This window comes from Scardinius erythrophthalmus, assembly GCF_964197995.2.
Source record: "Scardinius erythrophthalmus genome assembly, chromosome: 24".
NCBI lineage: Eukaryota > Metazoa > Chordata > Actinopteri > Cypriniformes > Leuciscidae > Scardinius > Scardinius erythrophthalmus.
In genome coordinates this window covers 22452098-22470583 of record NC_138244.1, presented here as the reverse complement: position 1 = coordinate 22470583, position 18486 = coordinate 22452098, and the positions used below count along the sequence as shown (strand labels likewise).

Genomic DNA, 18486 nt, shown 5'->3' with positions numbered 1-18486 from the left:
CACATACAAGAAAATTTGTCCTTTCTCAAATGATTTAAATATATTTGATACTAAATATATTTGTTACTAAAATTACTAAACTAAAACCGAAATAAAAATAAAACTAAGTAGAAATACAAAAAACAAACAAAAAGCACAACAAAATTACAAAAAATACTACTATTTTAAATGAAAACTGAAAATATAAAAATGAAAATATTAAGAAATACTACAAATTAAAAAAAAAAACTAAAATAACAATAAAAAACAAGGAAACAGTAGAAATGCAATTGCAGTCATCTAACACTCGCTTAAAGTTAATCTTTTAACATTGTTAAATGTAATCTTTGGCTCAATTCAATACTGTGCATTAATACTTCTAGCACTTAAAACTATTATGTATTTCCAGTGTGTATTATTATTTTAAATTTTATGGCATATAATTTTAATATTGCCAATAACATTTAAAAAAAAGTATTTTAATATTGATGTATCCCTTTGAAAATGGCTGAAAATATGAACAAAAAATGAATACTTTAAAATCTGTTAACTGCAGTGTGCATTTGAAATGATCCATGTTTATTCATATGATGTTTTCCTTCCAGATGAGTCCTGACGCAAGTCAGCGTTGGAAAAAAAAAGTGGGTTTCAGGTCTGGCCTTTGTGAAGGTCAGTCGAATTCCTTCACAGACTCAGTAAAGCATATCTGGGATATTTAGTCATGCTGGAACTGTGGATCCATCCACACCGGAGGCATCGAAGTGGCACTTCATCTCTGAATGTTCACTTTCACGGACAATCAGCTGCAAAGCTCGATACTAGACTTCAGCAACAGTGCAATTGGTAAATACCTCGTATCTTACTTTGGTGTTTACTGTGCCAATAGCTGTATATAGTTAACCGTCTAGAGAGTTTTAGAGCCGTGCATTAACTGGACCTCAGGGAGCCGATGCCATCACATCCCTAATGCCCATGAAAACAAACCGCTGCCATTCGCGCCCACAGCATTTTCCCACCTCTATGCTATTATTTTGAAATGGTACTAATTCACCTGGCCTCATTCATAGTGATTTATATAGCGGCTCCGACTCATTATTTTGCATGTGGTGGTTTGGTTTAGCAGCCTCACGGTTTGAAAAGCCCACAGTTCAGAGCACTCGGTTAAATCCTGTGCGCTCTCAAATAAGCAGCTTAGGAGGAACCCTTTTTACTTTATCTAACGGGAATAATTATGACAATAATGTCACTTTAATGGAGTCGGATAGTCGGCAAAAAAAAGCAGAAAGAGATTATGATTTTCCAAATTTGCATTTTCTTTTATCCAGCAGGTTGAGCAGCATTTCGGTTCAGTAATTAAGTAAAATTACAAGAACAACCACACTCAGACTTTGAATACTAATAAGCACTCTAACTTAAGCCCTGAAAATGTGAGATAAATCTTGGCAGATATTGCAGATGATTTTAAAATCTGACAGTAATGCAATTTGTTCATTGCACAAAATTGCATGTTACAGAAAATGGTCCAGGCCAACATGTGCTTATTAAGAGCTTCAGTGAAGGTTTGAGAAGTTCTCATTAAGAAAACAAAAGCGAGCGATAATGAGTCATTGTCACACGCAAAATGCAAAAAATAAAGTAAAGCATGAAGCTCATACCTCTGGTTTCCATGGCAACTTTTTGTACTTCTGCGTGAGCAACTTGCGGATTTCAGCTTGATCTTTGTCATGAACGGTGCCAGCGTTGCGCTCATCTTCCTGCTAGAGAGAAACAGAGAGAGATGTCAATGGCAACATTTCATTTTCAAAGATTATGACATTTTAATCTCATGTTTTTTTCTAATATATATATATATACAGTAGTGTCAACATTTGAAGTGGATCAAAACATTTCATCAAAGTTACTTTTGATCCACTTCAACTTCATGTTGACTACTGTATATATATATATATATATATATATATATATATACCATAAAATTCCATGCGGTCAGTGCTTAACTCAAGGTGGAGTTATATATATATTCACAGATTCGAACTTCTCGGATCAGTAACTCGTGAGCTAAACGTTGTTAAAACACAAATTATACTTATTTACAATCACAGTAACGTAGAGCTACAACCAAATTTCCCTCAAAACGAGCTTTATAATATAGGCCAAATGGATAAGTCCGAAGAGACCGTCTGCAAAGTGCAATATAACCCAAAAAACGTGACTACAAAAATAGTCATTAACTTCAATGTTGCAAACTGTAGTGCCACCCAATTAAGTTTACACATCAATGGTGTCCCACTGGTCATACTACACTGCTTTTGCACATTTTATATTATGAAAAATATTCAACAACTTCACTGTTACACACCATATTTAGTTCACGCATCACTACTCTAATGTTGGTTATACAACACTTAGTTTGGGAAGTAATTGCACATAAAAAATAAGTAGGGCTATTCTTTACACAAATGATATTGGTACCGTACGCAGCTAGCATAATAGTTACAACCATAGCTTGTGCATTATATTTGCTTACTGAATTTGAAGGCATTACACTGTATAACAGTGTGAAGTTATTGAATATTTTTTTCTAAAAAGGGTGAAGTTATTGATTTTGTTTCATAATAAATAATCATAAAAAGTATGCATTTTTATCATTGTAGTATAACCAGCAGGAGAGCAGTGATGTGTGAACTGAATTTGGTGATAGTACAGTGTGTCACAGTGAAATTGTTGAATATGTTTAATAAAAATGTGGGATTTGCACTTTGCAGACAGTCCCTTATTCGGACTTGTCTCTCAATCGGCTGGTTAGAGACAAATGTATGTTATAAAGCTTGTTTTGAGGAAATTGGGTTGTAGCTCGTTGTCTAGGTTACTGTGATTTTTGTGTGTTAATAACGTTTAGCTCATGAATATTGATCCGGGAAGTTCGAATAGCCTATGTTAATATATTGACAACTTCACTGAAATCCTTGAGTTAAGCACTGACCGCATTTCTTTATATTTGAGTCCTAGTTCAAAACGCTACTTTAACATACAGAGCTCTGAAGCACTGCCAGCGGGGCATTTAACAGGAAGTGTTTGTCCGAGCTCACAACAGGTTTTGCGAGGGAACGCAAAAAAAAAAAAAAAAAAAGTTTTTTCCACCCCCATATTAAAGGGGTGGTTCAGGATGTTTGACATCGGACCTCATTTTTAAGTCAGCCTGGTTGTTATTCATCAGTGGAGACATTTTTAAAAAAAAATTATCCAGTCCTTATATTTGGATAGTTAGCCGATGCTAGGCTAGCGCGAGTCAAGGGTAGATGTTAGCCAGCCATTAAAAACCGTTTTACCCACTCCACGGTGCACCAAACGCAAATCAATTATAACACTAGACTATCGATGCAAATGTCCGTTGAGAGAATAATGTTAGAAATCAAACTTATCTTTCATCACATTGCATTAGTTATAATTTGTTCCCTGTAATCATAAGCCTTGTCTACAGCAGCAGCGGAGTGATATTGATTACCTAGGCAACCGAGTGAGCCGGTACACACATGTACTGCACACACTGTAGTGCGCTTCTTTTCTGTGTTTACTTTTTGCCGCATTACTAACTGGAGCAAAGTAAAATTCCGCAGCTGCTGAGAAACTAGTTCCTTTGGGATCATTGAGATGAAAGGTAAGTTTGATTTCTAACATTATTCTCTCAACGGACATTTGCATCGATAGTCTAGTGTTATAATTGATTTGCGTTTGGTGCACTGTGGAGTGGGTAAAACGTTTTTTAATGGCTGGCTAACATCTACCCTTGACTCGCGCTAGCCTAGCATCGGCTAACTATCCAAATATAAGGACTGGATAATTTTTTTAAAAAAATGTCTCCACTGATGAATAACAACCAGGCTGACTTAAAAATGAGGTCCGATGTCAAAAATCCCGAACCAGCCCTTTAAACACACAAACATATATGCTGTACCAGATCTAGACAGGTGGAGCTGGGGAGGTGGAGGGTTTTAGATGAATTCTGATAGCGCGCTGTAGGACTAGCTTACAGCAAACGATGAACCAGATTATTTAAATATTGAGCAAGCAATCTCATTGGCTGCAGGATAAGCAGAGGCCAATCATCTTGTGCCATGCGGTAATGATGTGATTGCTTGTAGATCAAGCCCATCAGCCTGCGCCCTCTAGAGTATCATGACTGAACTAGACTGAACTATGTATATATAATACACATTTACCATTTATATAAAATTAATACATTTATAGTCATTCTTTTTAAAAAGAAAGAAAGAACGAAAGACAGACAGAAAGTAAAATTTATTCTAACTAATGTAAGAAAAAAAACATCAGAATGATGATATATGATATAACAGTTATTTAAATAGTAATGTACATGTATTAATACTATAGTATTAAATGTATAAATAATGTGAATCACCATTGAGAATAATGATAATTACAATAAAAGCTCAAAAGTAAAATGTCTGGATGCATCACATTAAGGATTTATGGGGAAAATGTGCATACATGTCCTGAAAATAATACTACAATGTAAGAAATCATATATAAAATATAATTTTGTATGTTTTTTTATTTTAATCCTGGGGTGAAATCCGTGACTCATCCGTTTAAGATTTTCCTGACAGCCAGTAACTTCACAGATCTTTAAGATCTTTTAGAAAGCAACTCAGTTGTACACTTGGTGTGTGTGTGGATGGTCTGTCATGTTCATTGGCTTGCACCAGCTTTTCTTTCGCAAGCTCAAGTCAGACAAGATGCCATTGGCAAAGAAACAGACCACTCTTCTCTTCTTTTCAGCTCTCAGTTCATTTCTCTTCATATTAATCTCCTTCTTCAGTGATGTGTCACATGTCAATGTTCAGCGCTAATTGAAAATTGCGCTGAAGCATCACAAAACCCGATTAGGAGTGGCTTAAAGTCAATGCCGTTGAAGAGAAGTCAGTAATAAAGGCCTTTATATATTGTGTTAATTACTATATATCTCATTTGACAGCTAGAATGACAGGCTATGTTCAAAAACGCATACTACTATACAATTTCAGAAGTATATAAGTGTGTATACTGTGAATGCATATTTTCTGTAAGCAAACAAGACCTGACGACCTAAGCAAGCATAGTGTGCAAGAAATTGTATCCCAAAATACAATGTGCTTAAACTGACCTCCCATTCCCAATCATGTTAACTACTGTACGATCACCTTACTGTTGCATTATTTAATTGGAATGCAAAATAACCATTTTAACTGGATGTGACTGTTTGAATTATGCATTTAAGGAGGCCATGTGACAACAATGTAGCATACTACTCATTAAAATAAAAATGTATCAAAAGTGACAGTAAAGACATAAATAAAGTTCTTCTATTCATAAAAGAATCCTGAAAATACACCATGATTTCCACAAAAATATTAAGCAGCAAAAACAAACTGGTAATAAGATATTAAACGGCATGTTTCTTCAGCAGCAAATCACCATATTACAATGATTTCATGCTTTATTACAATCAAGATCTTAAAGTCGGATCTCATATCAAGACAAAGGGACAAACATGAAGCAAGTTTTGAGATGGATCCAAGACATCAGGATGGGTTTGCAAGTACGAGCCCAGAATATAAACGAGGTTAATTAATTCTCCTCGTTCAGGGGTAAACAGACTCGCTCTAAGAGCAGGAGACTGGGGCACATTTTTCACGTCCGGTTATCCACTAGAACGACAAAACACAGCCCCTCCACAAATCAAATTTTAATTTTCTCTGCCCTGTAACGTGGAGGATAATGACCCAAGCGATCGGTTTCATCAGTCATCTTCATCTCTGCTCTGATGAACTACAAACACTAGCTGGAGTAAAAAAAAAAAGAAAGGTGTTGAGATGATACCTGCAAGGTTAATGCATTCGTCTGACAAAACAAGAGCCTAACCTCGTGCTACATGTTAACAAAAACTCGCCTGCCGTGTGATTTGTCTTCATGCAATGAATGGGTATGTGTAAAATAAGGAAAAACACCCAAGGCCTGAAAAACATATACTACAGTATGCGCTAAAAGTATGTACTTGGATCAAAAAGAAGTGACCTAAATGATTTGACCTCATATGCTGACCAAATTCCTGTCCGCACTATTTAATCGACAATACATTCATGACACACTAACATTTAACTCAATCTCAGGTTCACCGATTCTGTTGAGCAGTGAAGTGATTCTGGCAGATGTGTCAATATACTGGACTTCAAAATGAAACATTGAAAAACTCAATAGCGTTAATCTAAAGGGGACAACTGGTAATTTCTAAACCAATTATGGTAATTGTGAAATGCCATTCTCATGCTTGAGTGAGCACCAGAAGAACACAGAGAAGTCAATGCTAATGAGGTTATTGTTTGTATGTTTTTAAAATGTGTTCAGTGATAATTGTTTTAACTGGAAATTAATAAAGCAAACAGGAGATCTAACAAATATGAGACAAGCTCGAATTATGGGGATTCACGTGTCAGTTGGGAGTTGTCAAGTTCTGCAAGGAAACAAGTAGGCTATGTACAAGAAATACAGGAGGATAGATGTGAAATTACAATATTGACTGATGAATGAAAGGGATGGATGGAGGTAGATAGAGAGGGATGGATAAAAAGTGGAAAGATGGTGTTGGAATAAGAAATGGAGGGATTGACAAAAATTAAGGATGAATGGATACATGAATTGATGGATGGAAGGAAGGAGTGAGAAAGGGAGGGATGGATAAAAAGTGGATGGATGGTGTTGGAATAAGAAATGGATGGATGGACAAAAATTAAGGATGAATGGATACATGAATTGATGGATGGAAGGAAGGAAGGAAGGAAGGAGTGAGAAAGGGAGGGATGGATGCAAGGAAGGAAGAATGGATAGTGCGAATGAGAAAGGGGGATGGATGCAAAGATAGATAGATTGAGGAATGGATGGATTGAGGGATGGATGGATGAAATGAGAAAGAGAGGAATGGAAGAAAGGAATGAATAATAGATGGATGGAATGAGAAAGGGAGAGATGAATACAAATTAAAGATGGATGGATGGATGATGGATGGATGGAATGAGAAAGGGAGGGAGGGATGGAATGAAGGAAGAATAGATGATTGAAGAAGAAAGGGAGAGATTGATAAAAATGAAGGATGGATGGATGGATGAAATGGGAAAGGGAGGGGTGGATGAAAGCAAGGAAGAATGGATGGATAAATTGAAGAAGAAAGGGAGAGATTGATAAAAATGAAGGATGGATGGATGAAATGGGAAAGGGAGGGGTGGATGGAAGGAAGAAAGAATGGATGGATAGATTGAAGAAGAAAGGGAGAGATTGATAAAAATTAAAGGGACACTTCACCCATTTGCATTAAGCTTTGCATCGTTAGAAACCCAGTCATACTATTGAATGGTCGTGCAATACTCTCTCATTTTCCCCTGAGACGGGAGAAATCCGTTATTTACCTCTTACACTTCCTCCCACAATGACGCAAAAATCGTCATTTTGCGTCATTGTAGGAGGAAGTGTAAGAGGGGGGGATTTCTGTTGAGACTACAACACTCGTTCCTCATCTTTCCCAGGGGGCGGGACCCGCTCACGCTACAGACCTATTACAGATCAGTGGGTGGGACTTTACTCTCTGAAACTGAAAGCAATATCCTCCATCTTGTTTGTAGCTAAGCTAACAGGCGCTGTGGAGACAGATGTACAGTTATGACAATAGCGGAGGAGAGTGCTCAATATGATATAGAAGAAGAGGATTTTGGAAGTCTGATGCTTGAATCAGGTGTTTGTGGCTACCTTTACAAGCCGCATTATAGCGAAGAGCAGCCGAGGCAGAAGACCTGCCTGCCGCGGACGAGGAGCCCGGACTGGCTCGAGTTAGGGCGGACTGGTGGCGCCGGTGATCTCACTATGCAACTACGAACCGCTACGAACGCAGAGATAGAGTCCGTCTGCGGCAAAGAATTTCAACGATGACAATTTCTCCTGGACGAAATCACTGAATCAGACGAGGACACGGACGTTTGTGTTGAGAACTATCCTAGTTTCGCACCGCATATGTTCTGACTGAGCATCCAGGTACCATGCAATAATTCACCTTTTCGAAAGAAATACAAACGAGGAGTAATGCACTAATGAGTTCGCCAACTAACTAGACATTTTGTGTGAACGTGAAATGAATTTCAAGCTCTGGTGGTAGCTAGCCTTGTAGACGGAAGAGTGATTTCTCTTATAGGCAGATATGCGCTTTCTGGATTAGTGGGAGTGGCTTGCGGAGCTGTGCAATGTGGTGCATTGTGGGAGTTGTTGTCTTTCATACAAATGCGTCCTGAAGTTATTTTTTGTCTTTCCTCGGTCACAAAGGCACATAATTCAAAATTTATTTTACATTTCGACTACATATATGACCCACGTTAAATTAAAAACAATGTTCAAATGGGTGAAATGCCCCTTTAAGGATGGATGGATGATGGAGGGATGGATGCAAGGAAGGAAGAATGGATGAATGAATTGAAGGAGAAAGGGAGGGATCGATAAGAATTAAGGATGGATGAATGAATGGATGGATGGATGAAGGGAGGGAGGGATGATATTATAGGACCTTATAGAGTGTATGTAGCTCCGCCCCTTTCGAGCTGCGCTCGTTATGTTTCTGTCTTCCGGTTTGTATTTCCACAGCATGAAGGAAAGATCTTACGGATTTATGAACGAACCGCTCGTTTTAAAATCTTGCCGGTCTACTGACATCTGTTATGACATCCGCTTTAAACATTACAATGCTCATGATAACTTTCATTAACTCTACAATAAGTCAATCCACTTCACCAGCATATTACTTGTTAACAGCGATGCCATACAAACATACAGAGCTACCGCAAAAACAGAGGTTCAAACACACAGTTCTGAAGATGGCTGCGGGCTCGTTCTTTGGCACATAAGGTCTATAGGACAACATGGGCTTGAAGCCAGAATTTCAACTTTTGATTTAAATGGGTTTAATGTGCGTCAATGTTAGAGAGAAATGTCTAAATCTTAAATCTTAAAGTGGCCTAATGTGGTCTTATCTGGATTCAGATGGTCTAGTTGGTATCCCACCCTGGCCAACCAGATAAGATGGTCTCCCAGACTAACATTTCCATTGACCCCCAACACGTATGACACAAAGCTGCCACTCTGGACACCAAAGTTCCTGGACACAGGATTGGAAAAAAGTTCTGTGAAAACAGCGGAAAAGTAACGTCTGGCTATGAAAGCCGACCATGAGGTCACAAGAGTCATTATTACCCAACCTCCACCAATAGCAGCGACAAAGACTTGTTTATGTTTGGAAGTTTCCATCTTGCATAAGTGTTTTGATATTTTCAGAATTGCTTTGGTACAATGAACTGCATATTGAACATCTGGTGGATTTCTATGTAATGCATTGATGCTGAGAAAATGCTGTTTTATTAGTGCTGTCATGAAGGCAGAGTTGTGTAAAGGACTTGAAAACAGCGTTTTCATTTCAAAACGCTCTCCGTCCACACTAGCATTTTCAAGCGTTTTCCAAAAGTTTCTCATCCAAACTGAAACGCCTGAAAACGCTAAATTCACCTTACTGCGCATGCGTAAAACCTCATAAAAGCTCACTGAGATGATACAGATGGAACAGACATCATAAAGTTATCATGCAATTCTTCTGGCAGCATCATTTTATTTAGCAAAAATATCTCACCATTCACCAGGTCGCACTCTCTCACCATTATATGTTTGGTCAATAGCACAACTGCTCTCATAGCCTGGTTAAAACCAGACCATTCTCAGTAGTAACTGAGTTATGGTCTGGCAAAGCTTCATTAATAACTCATTTCCAAAGGGGCGTCACCAACGGACATCGCTCAAATGCCTCTGGGCGCAACTGGATAGACCTAAAACCGATCAGAGCGATCGTCTTTGTGTAAACCCATATGCTGCGTCCCAATTCGCCTAAGTTACACTACGTCATAAAAGTATGTAGTCTTTTTGTGAAGAAAATGTTTTTACTTTAGAATGTGTAGCAAAAAAGTAGGCAAGCTTTGGGACATACTACTTCGTCATCTTTATCGGACGGATCTGTCGCGTGCATCCTGTCACGTAAACTGCCCTGTCAATCATCTTGTCACAGTTAAATTCGGAGAGAAATGTAGTAGCACGTTCTTCTGCCAGTGGGTCTTTCATGGAGACTGTCCTCTCATGTGTTTGCAATTTGAATAATAATGCATAAATGTTGCGCTTCACCAACAGACGTCGCTCAAATGCCTCTGGGCGCAATTGGATAGACCTAAAACCAATCAGAGCGATCGTCATTGTGTAAAGCCCGCGTCAACGTTTCTGATTGGTGCCGCGATTTCGCCGGATTAGAAATGGGCTTGAATGAGCTCTTTGCCAGACTACTTTCAGAGCAAATCTAAATTTGCCGGAAGTTGTCTGGGTTTTCCCAGGCTACTGCTCTCATGTTTTGACCCAGGACAGCAATTACGAGTAAATCTATTGTTATCTTTGCAGAACTGCAATATGAAGAGTGTGCAAAAGCAGCAGTGTGAAAGTGAATAGCACATAAGCACAATAGCAGTTTAAACATACTGTAGACATCTATCGGTTCAAAATGTGTCACATGACTAAACTCCATTTTCACAGTCCACACTACGTGAAAACACCATTTTAAAATATATCCACTTGGGATATATCTATATCTATATCTATATATATATATATATATATATATATATATATACACGTTTTCAAAAAGCTCGCTGTTTAAGTGTGGATGGAAGGCCAAAGTGGAGAGAAAAAGAGGCGTTTTCAAACAAAAACGTATTAGTGTGGACAACAGCTTCTCGGATGAGAAAAAAATGTAGTCCCGTATTTGATTTCGTCAATAGAATTTAAATTGAAATCAGTAAACTGAAAATCGATATATGACAAATTTATTAAAGTAAATTATAATTTAAATATGAATATAAATATAATTTAAATGATATGTTTGCAATACATATGCAACACATAATACATTATTGCAATACATCACTCAACCAATAAATACATTTGTTAATTGACAAATAAATACATTTATTAATGTATATATATATTTTTTTTATTGTATATTTATTACATTACAATAATAATAATGAAAATGAAACTTCTTTGTATTATGGTATAGGATAATGAAAATTTAGGGAAAGGGGTTTAAATGTCAAATGCCTATCATAACAGACAGATAGACTCACAATTAAATAAATAAATATGCAAAGTACAATTTGTATTAAACTACAAATTGTTCAAATTTGTTATATAAATAGGCTTCATTTTATTCATGCAAAATCTAATTTCTAATTTTTTGTTTATTTTTGATCTTGGGAATAACATGTTACCTGGACAATTCTCCATGAGATTTATAGACAAATGTAGGGAATAACATTATGAAAGAATGCAAGAATCAAATAAACAGGAAGTGAACAGTAGTCAGATGAACCAATGCTGAAAATGTCTGAAATCATTCAACTCCTCATTATTAAGCCTCGAAATATACATTTTTGGGGAATGTTTTCTGTATATCATAGATCAGTGGTTCCCAACCCTGCTCCAGGAAAAACCCCAGCATTGCACATTTCTGATGTCTCTCTTATCTGACACAGACACACCCATCTGAGGTCTCTTTACTAATGAGCTGCTGAGTAGAATCAAGTGTGTTTGATAAGGGAGACATCTACACTTTGCAGTGCTGGGGTACTCCAGGTAACCACTGTGTTCAGACTGCAGGCAAATGTGGCCCAAAAGCATTTTTTGCATATGACTCTCATGAAGAGAATCTGATCTTTTCAATTGTGATTTGTGCCGCTTCACATATGTGGTCCTGAATCCAATACAGCGCAGATGCTTTGCAATGCGACCTCAGTCTGAACAGTCATAACTAAATTCATGCAACTTTTACATCACTCTAGATCAACATTCATCACAATTCTGTGCTCATGGGAGTCACTTCAAAGTATGATTATGCCGACAATATCGATGTGATTCCAAATACGTCTTTCTTTCCAGCTCCGAAAATATAAAATCCCGGCCGGTCCATTTCCCAAATCCATTCGACTGGCCTTACACTATACATTAACAAAACCTATTTCTCCTGAAATCCATGTCATGTTTTCCCTATACCTTTAGTAGCTCGTGCACCTTCAGTGAGTTAGGAAAAGCCAAACAGAAGAAGAGTTAAGAGCGCGAAATCTGACAGACATTTGGCCATACCTGTCAACACTCCCGTTTTTCCCGGGTTTCTCCCGTTTTTTTTAGCCCTATCTCCCGGACCCCTCCCGGTTTGTTATTTCTCCCGGGAAACTCCTATAATTTGCATGGCCCAAACTGAGTAAAGCCTCTGTTTAGGCTATTAAGGAAATATAATTTTGGCAAAAGAAGAACTTTTATTTTAAATAAATGTTCATTTTAAATCAGCCTATGTCAGTATGATATGTTACCATATTATCATGCTAAACACTAAGAATTTGAATAATTGTAATGTGATGATCAGATGCAGATATCTAAATCAGAGAATATCATAGGTTCGGGCGGTTTGCGGGTGGATTATTTTTTTTTAACAGTGGATTCGGGTGACTCAAAGTGCACCAGATTAATGAATTTACCTTTAAAATGTACAAAATTTTGGCATGCGCCAACACAAAAAGTCCCACAGCTGTCCCCCCCCAATGTGTGATTGACAATTTCGCCCTTGACTGCAGTGCACCGTGGGATTGAATAAGTGCATTCAGTAAAGTCCACTATGGTTTCAGACACCACTAAAAATGTCTGTCCCCTCAAATAATGCATTATGTGAGGGTTTAGGGGGGCGATTTCGGATTCAGCGCATGTTCCCCCAACACTGCACTCCTGTCTCCTTAATCAAACATACCTGATTCAGGTCATCAGGTCATTAGTAGACTCCAAGGGTACGTTTGCATGACAATGATATGCTTAAAACTGAGAAGTTTTTCCTTTGAGTTCCTCGAGCTGCGTCGAACCGCTGTGGGAAAGCCTCTGCGTGATTGTGTCATGAAGCACGTATGAAACCAGTCCAAAGTCGTGACGGAACGTCTTGGACGCCATCGACCAGGAAACGATAAAATCCACCTGAACCAAACAGCGTCAGCTTTTGTGTCTTCAGCAAGCATTCCTTGTGAATCTATGTCCCTGATGTTTTTTGTCTGTCTAAGACTTTGCTAGGCAGGAGTTTTCATCCATAAATCTATATAAAAAAAACTTTATAATGGTGAGCGAACAACATTTAAATAGTGTGTTCATCCCTACCCAATCTACATCACGAGTGGGGATACAGATGTATTGTGTGTTGTTCGTTTGGGGGTACAGCACGCTCAGTCAGCCATCGTGGGGGCTGGATATGAGCATTGTTGTGAAACAGTTGAGAACGCTGTGCTCCCGCCGATCGCTCTTTGAGGAGGGCGGCGGCTCGAGCCATGGGGTTCTCAAATGGATCTGGCAGAAGGGTTAGAGACAGACTTCGCCCTTTCTTTGCCTTCACCTGCCAGGTCCAGTGTCTCATCTCGGGGTCGAAAGCATGCTTTGTGGTTACTTCCACCCCGAATGAGGCACCGGTACAGCAATTATCCAGTTCTGAGGAGCTGAATGTTGTGGTTATCGAAACAGACTCACCACTTCATGTGAAATAAACAGCCTTTTGAATCGTGTCCCTCTCTGCCCTCATTACATTATGAGCGGGTATACACGCGGTTAAAATTTTTGTTTGGAGGCGGGGCACGCACATCAGTGTGGGCTGACAGTTTAATTCATAACAATTTTCCCTATGTGTAGAAAAACCACTATCGGAAGTTTTAGCTCCGCCCCTGTTGAGTCTTAACTAGCTCGGATCTCGCGCTTGCTGAGGTAGTGCGTAGATTATGGGTCAACATAAAGAATCTACGGCTCAGATCTCACGTTGCCGAGGCAACGCATAGATTATAGAAGATTTATAATGCGGAGGAAACTGAGCTCAAGGAATTCCCCTTTCTCTCTTTTTCCTATTATCACAACTAAAATGTGTGTTTACAAGCTATGATTCTTTTCGTATTCAAATATGAATATATCAGCCTGTAATTCAGACTATGAAATATTGGTCTGATTGTTATTGGCTGCAATTAAATTTGAGAAATTAAATGAAATATCTTTCTGGCCTTTTAGCTGCATAAAATACTTTGCACTTTCTAAATCCATGTTTATGGTAAGGGCACGCGCTGAGTGCTTTGTGCCCTTTCTAAAATCTGTACTTGTGGTAAAACGGATCTGAGGACCTTTATTATCTCTAAGTAGGCCAAGAAGCTCTGACGCCAGTGGTGTCTGGCTTCTGAGGGTACACCCTCAGAAGCCAGACGATTGGGGTGGGGAAGACGATTTTCACCTCATTATACAGTGCCCGTCTCCCCTCGGTGCCCTCAGGGGGGCGGTCTGTCAACCCCGTCTTCATGCCAGGGCACAGAGGGTCCCAGCGAGTTTTTACCCAAGGGTTGCTCGCTCCCTGCGAGGAGGGCTCTAGAGCGGTCAGGCAGGTTGTTTCCTGCCGGTGCGCCGCTTCAGGACAATGTGCCTGCTGTTCGAAATACACCCCTCCATGGGGAAGACGGTTTCCACCTCATTATACGGTGCCCGTCTCCCCTCGGTGACCTCAGGGGGCCATTGGCACCCCGCCGGGGCGCAGAGGGTCCCAGCGAGTTTTTACCTGAGGGTTGCTCGCCCCCTCTGAGGAGAGCAGTCAGGCCAGTTGTTCCCTGCCAGTGCGCCGCTTCAGGGCACTGTGCCTGCTGTTCGAAATACACAAGAGGCCAGTCTCGAGAGACTGGTATCCTTAGTAGATCTTGTGGCAGATTGGAAACTTCTACCAAATATATCTCGCTGGGTCCTCCAGGCAGGGTCCTACCCACAGTGATTAGCCCCGAGCAAGCTCTGGTTATGGAACTAGAAGTAAAAGCTCTTCTGCAAAAGTCTATAGAACGGGTTCCTCCGCCCAGCAAGGAGTCCGGATTTAACAACAAATAAAAGGTCTGATGGCAGCAGCGCCCAACGCCCAACGTTATACCTTGCGGCCTGTTGTACATGAGACCATTGCAATGGTTACTCTGGACCAAGGGGTAGTCCCCGAGGGAAAACCGCTCTGCATGATCAAGGTCCTGCGGCGATGCCTTAGAGCCTTAGTCATGTGGAAAGAACCTTGGTTCGTGCTGGGAACTCCTTGTCGTCGCGCCAAGCTAATGATGGATGCTTTCCTCACCTGTTGAGGACCTAGAGAAACTTTATCTGCTCTGCCCAGTTAGGGCCTTGTGGAGAAAGTCTGAACACTGTTCGTTTGCTTAGGGGTACCCACAAAGGGGTGCCTGGCATCTAGGCAGATGATGAGCAATTGTGTGGTAAGCCAGTCAGCCTTCACCTTTGGCTGTACGGGCCTACTCCTCTAGGAGTATTGCTGCACCAATCCAGGGGCGCATGTGATTTCGCCTAGATGTGCGCATTGATTTCACACAGACAGACACTTGCTCTTATGGTGGCGAGGGTATTAGCGTTCCCACAGCGCTTCGACGCAGCTCGAGTTCCCTTGATAGGGAACGTCTCGGTTACGTATGTAACCCTAGTTCCCTGAAGAGGGAACAAGATGCTGCGTCACCCTACCATACTCATATTAGATGACGATGAAACACTATAGACTGAACACGTAATACGCATGTGCATGACGTCATCGTCTTCAGAGATTCACGTTTTTGTTGTTTACACGAAGACCGCTTTCAAAAACTTGCACTTTGAAAGCCGTTTTCAGAAGTTTGCGTTTTCAGGCACCCAAAACGCCGTTGCCATGTAAACGAACGGCCAAAACGCATACAAAGTTTTTACGTTTTTTAATTAAGTTTTTACATTTTTTAGTTGAAAACGGTGTCATGTAAACAGCCCCCAATACCTGAAATGGCTGTGTCAGACAAAGGAGAGATTAAAAATGTGCAGTGTTGGGGGGCTCCAGCGACCCCCTGGCCTACTTACATCGACTTACATCGACTTGGATGTGGGCTCTTTTTTTGTTGCTGCCGTAAATAATTTTAAATAATTACTGCACTACATATAAATTATTAACATAAAAATAAGACCCTCAGTTTTGTCCTGTAAAAATGGTAGGCTGCCCTATTAGCAGGTGCAAATCTCACACTAGTGTTTTCTCCTCCCGCAGCTGATCTGGTATCAGTCAGGGGCGTACGGTGGTGAGGAGAGTGACAGGCCAGCGGGAAGGAGAAGACAGGGGACAGCAGGGGTGACAGAGCTGCCATACACGCTCATATGAGACAGGTCTTATCCAGCACAGGCTGTCACATCACAGCTGTCACTAATAATCAGAGCGCGTTCGAAACCAGACGAGCTTCTGCTGTAGGTACAGCTGATGAAAGCCAGAAAAAAAGTGGAGAAGAGCTAACGAACAGATGCTAATGTTCTTTTCAAAGGTTGTACATTTGCATTAGTCTGGATCTAAATTAGAATGCACTGTTTTGTTGTTCCGAACCATGTTACATTTGAAAAATGGTTTTGTCTTCCATTAAGTTGATTATTGCTGCAGAATACATGTAAACAATAGACAATGACCTCCAGATTGTTCAGATTCTAATCAAATTAAATGTACCAACCTTTTATGGTTATTCGAATGAAGGCAAAATGGGGTTAAGAGAGTAGTTCACATCAGAATAAAAATTTCCTGATAATTTACTCACCCCCACATCATCCAAGATATTCATGAATTTCTTTCTTCTGCATAAGGTCTATAGTGGACTTCCACGGTTTGAAGGTCCTATATGGAGCTTCAATGCAGCTTCAAAGGCTCTATACGATCCTATCCGACGAATAAGGGTCTTATCTAGCCAAACCATCTGTCATTTTCTAAAAGTTTTTTACCTACATTCTAACCACAAATGCTTGTCTTGCACTAGCTCTGCGATGCGCCACTTATTACGCAATCACATTGAAAGGTCACTAGTCACGAGTGGGTAGGCGTGCATGTAGGCGGAAGTACTGACCTAGTGTTTACAAAACGAACGTGCGAAGACTTTATTTTTTTTTATAAATAAAAGGTAAAACAACGATGACAGATGATTTTGAAGCTGGAGGAGAAAATGAGATGGAGTTTTTCATCCTACCCGACATTTTACGCCTACATCAGGTTACTGCCTGACCTTTCCAATGTGATTAAGTAATTCGTAAAGTTGTGGACGTCCAAGACGAGCATTTGTGGTTAAAAAAAAGTATAAATATTTTTACTTATTTTAGAAAATGACAGATGGTTTGGCTAGATAAGACCCTTATTCCTCGGCTGGGATCTTGTAGAGCCTTTGAAGCTGCATTAAAGCTCCAATTAGGACCTTCAACCCATTGGAACCCGTTGAAGTCCACTATGGAGAAAAATCCTGGAATGTTTTCCACAAAAACCTTAATTTCTTTTTGACTAAAGAATGAAAGATATGAACATGGGGTGAGTAAATTATCAGGAAATTTTAATTCTGAAATGAACTACTCCTTTAAGCAAGAACTACCAAGGTGTACCAACTAAAGGTGGCTGGCGAGTGTGTACTCTCTCTCTCACACACACACACACACACACAAACACACACACTACTGTTCAAAAGTTAGGGATAAGATTTGTTTTAATAAATAAATAAATATATATATATTGGAAGTACCAATGGACATTGTATATATCCCGAAATATTCCTTTAGTTCAGTATTCTTTTTCAAATGATTTTGAACTGAACTGGCATGAAACATTGTCATTTCACAGGTGGCGGTCACATAAACAAACCTTGCTTTGGAAGGAGCCAAAATTAAATTGAGTTTCTGGTCAATGTTTTTGTCATTCACTCCATCGATATGGATGCAGCCAAACTGGAAACTCAATAGCCATAATCTGCTCAGTGCTCATAAAGCCGGGCTCAACAGCGGCTCCTGGCACAGCTATGGGCCTGATTTATTAACTCTCTAATAGGCTTATGGCCGCCACCCCATCGCTGCCATTGACATTTGTGCTGAGCTGCAATCTCCTGCCTCTGTGTGCTTGTATCACAGACCTGCGGTGTCTCTGATTCTAATACTCTGCCCTCCCTCCGGACAGGAGGGTTTTAGGCTGAAGCCAAACGTCACTCATCCTCTATTTTGAGCCATTCACTTGCTCATCGCAATTTTTTCCTACATCATGAAATCAGTTTTTGGACACTACTGTCATTTATTACCCGTTCTTTTTTGTTTGTTAAAAAAAATAACACCTGTTGAGAACATGCCCACTTGCTCAGGTTACAAATTCATAAGTAAAAAAAAAAAATGTATAAAGAAAATAAATATATTTTGCTAAAAGTAACAAACCTATTTTAAAACGCATGAAATGCCTTCAGCAACTTAGTACTGTGTGTTGATGTATTTCCTGTTGAAACAGGAAGTTGGGGCAGGACATATTAAATTGATTATCTTTCT

At 39.7% G+C, this 18486-nt stretch overlaps 1 protein-coding gene across 1 annotated transcript in view; it reads right to left on the bottom strand.

Moving 5' to 3' along the window:
* b4galnt4a (beta-1,4-N-acetyl-galactosaminyl transferase 4a) overlaps positions 1–18486 on the bottom strand; it is a gene marked incomplete at its 5' end in the record, with an annotated part of 208665 nt that overhangs the window by 102720 nt on the left and 87459 nt on the right. Inside the window, one exon of the mRNA XM_081355789.1 lies at positions 1635–1736. Within this exon, the coding sequence (XP_081211915.1) occupies positions 1635–1736 (102 nt within the window). The remainder of the gene's footprint in view (positions 1–1634; positions 1737–18486) is intronic.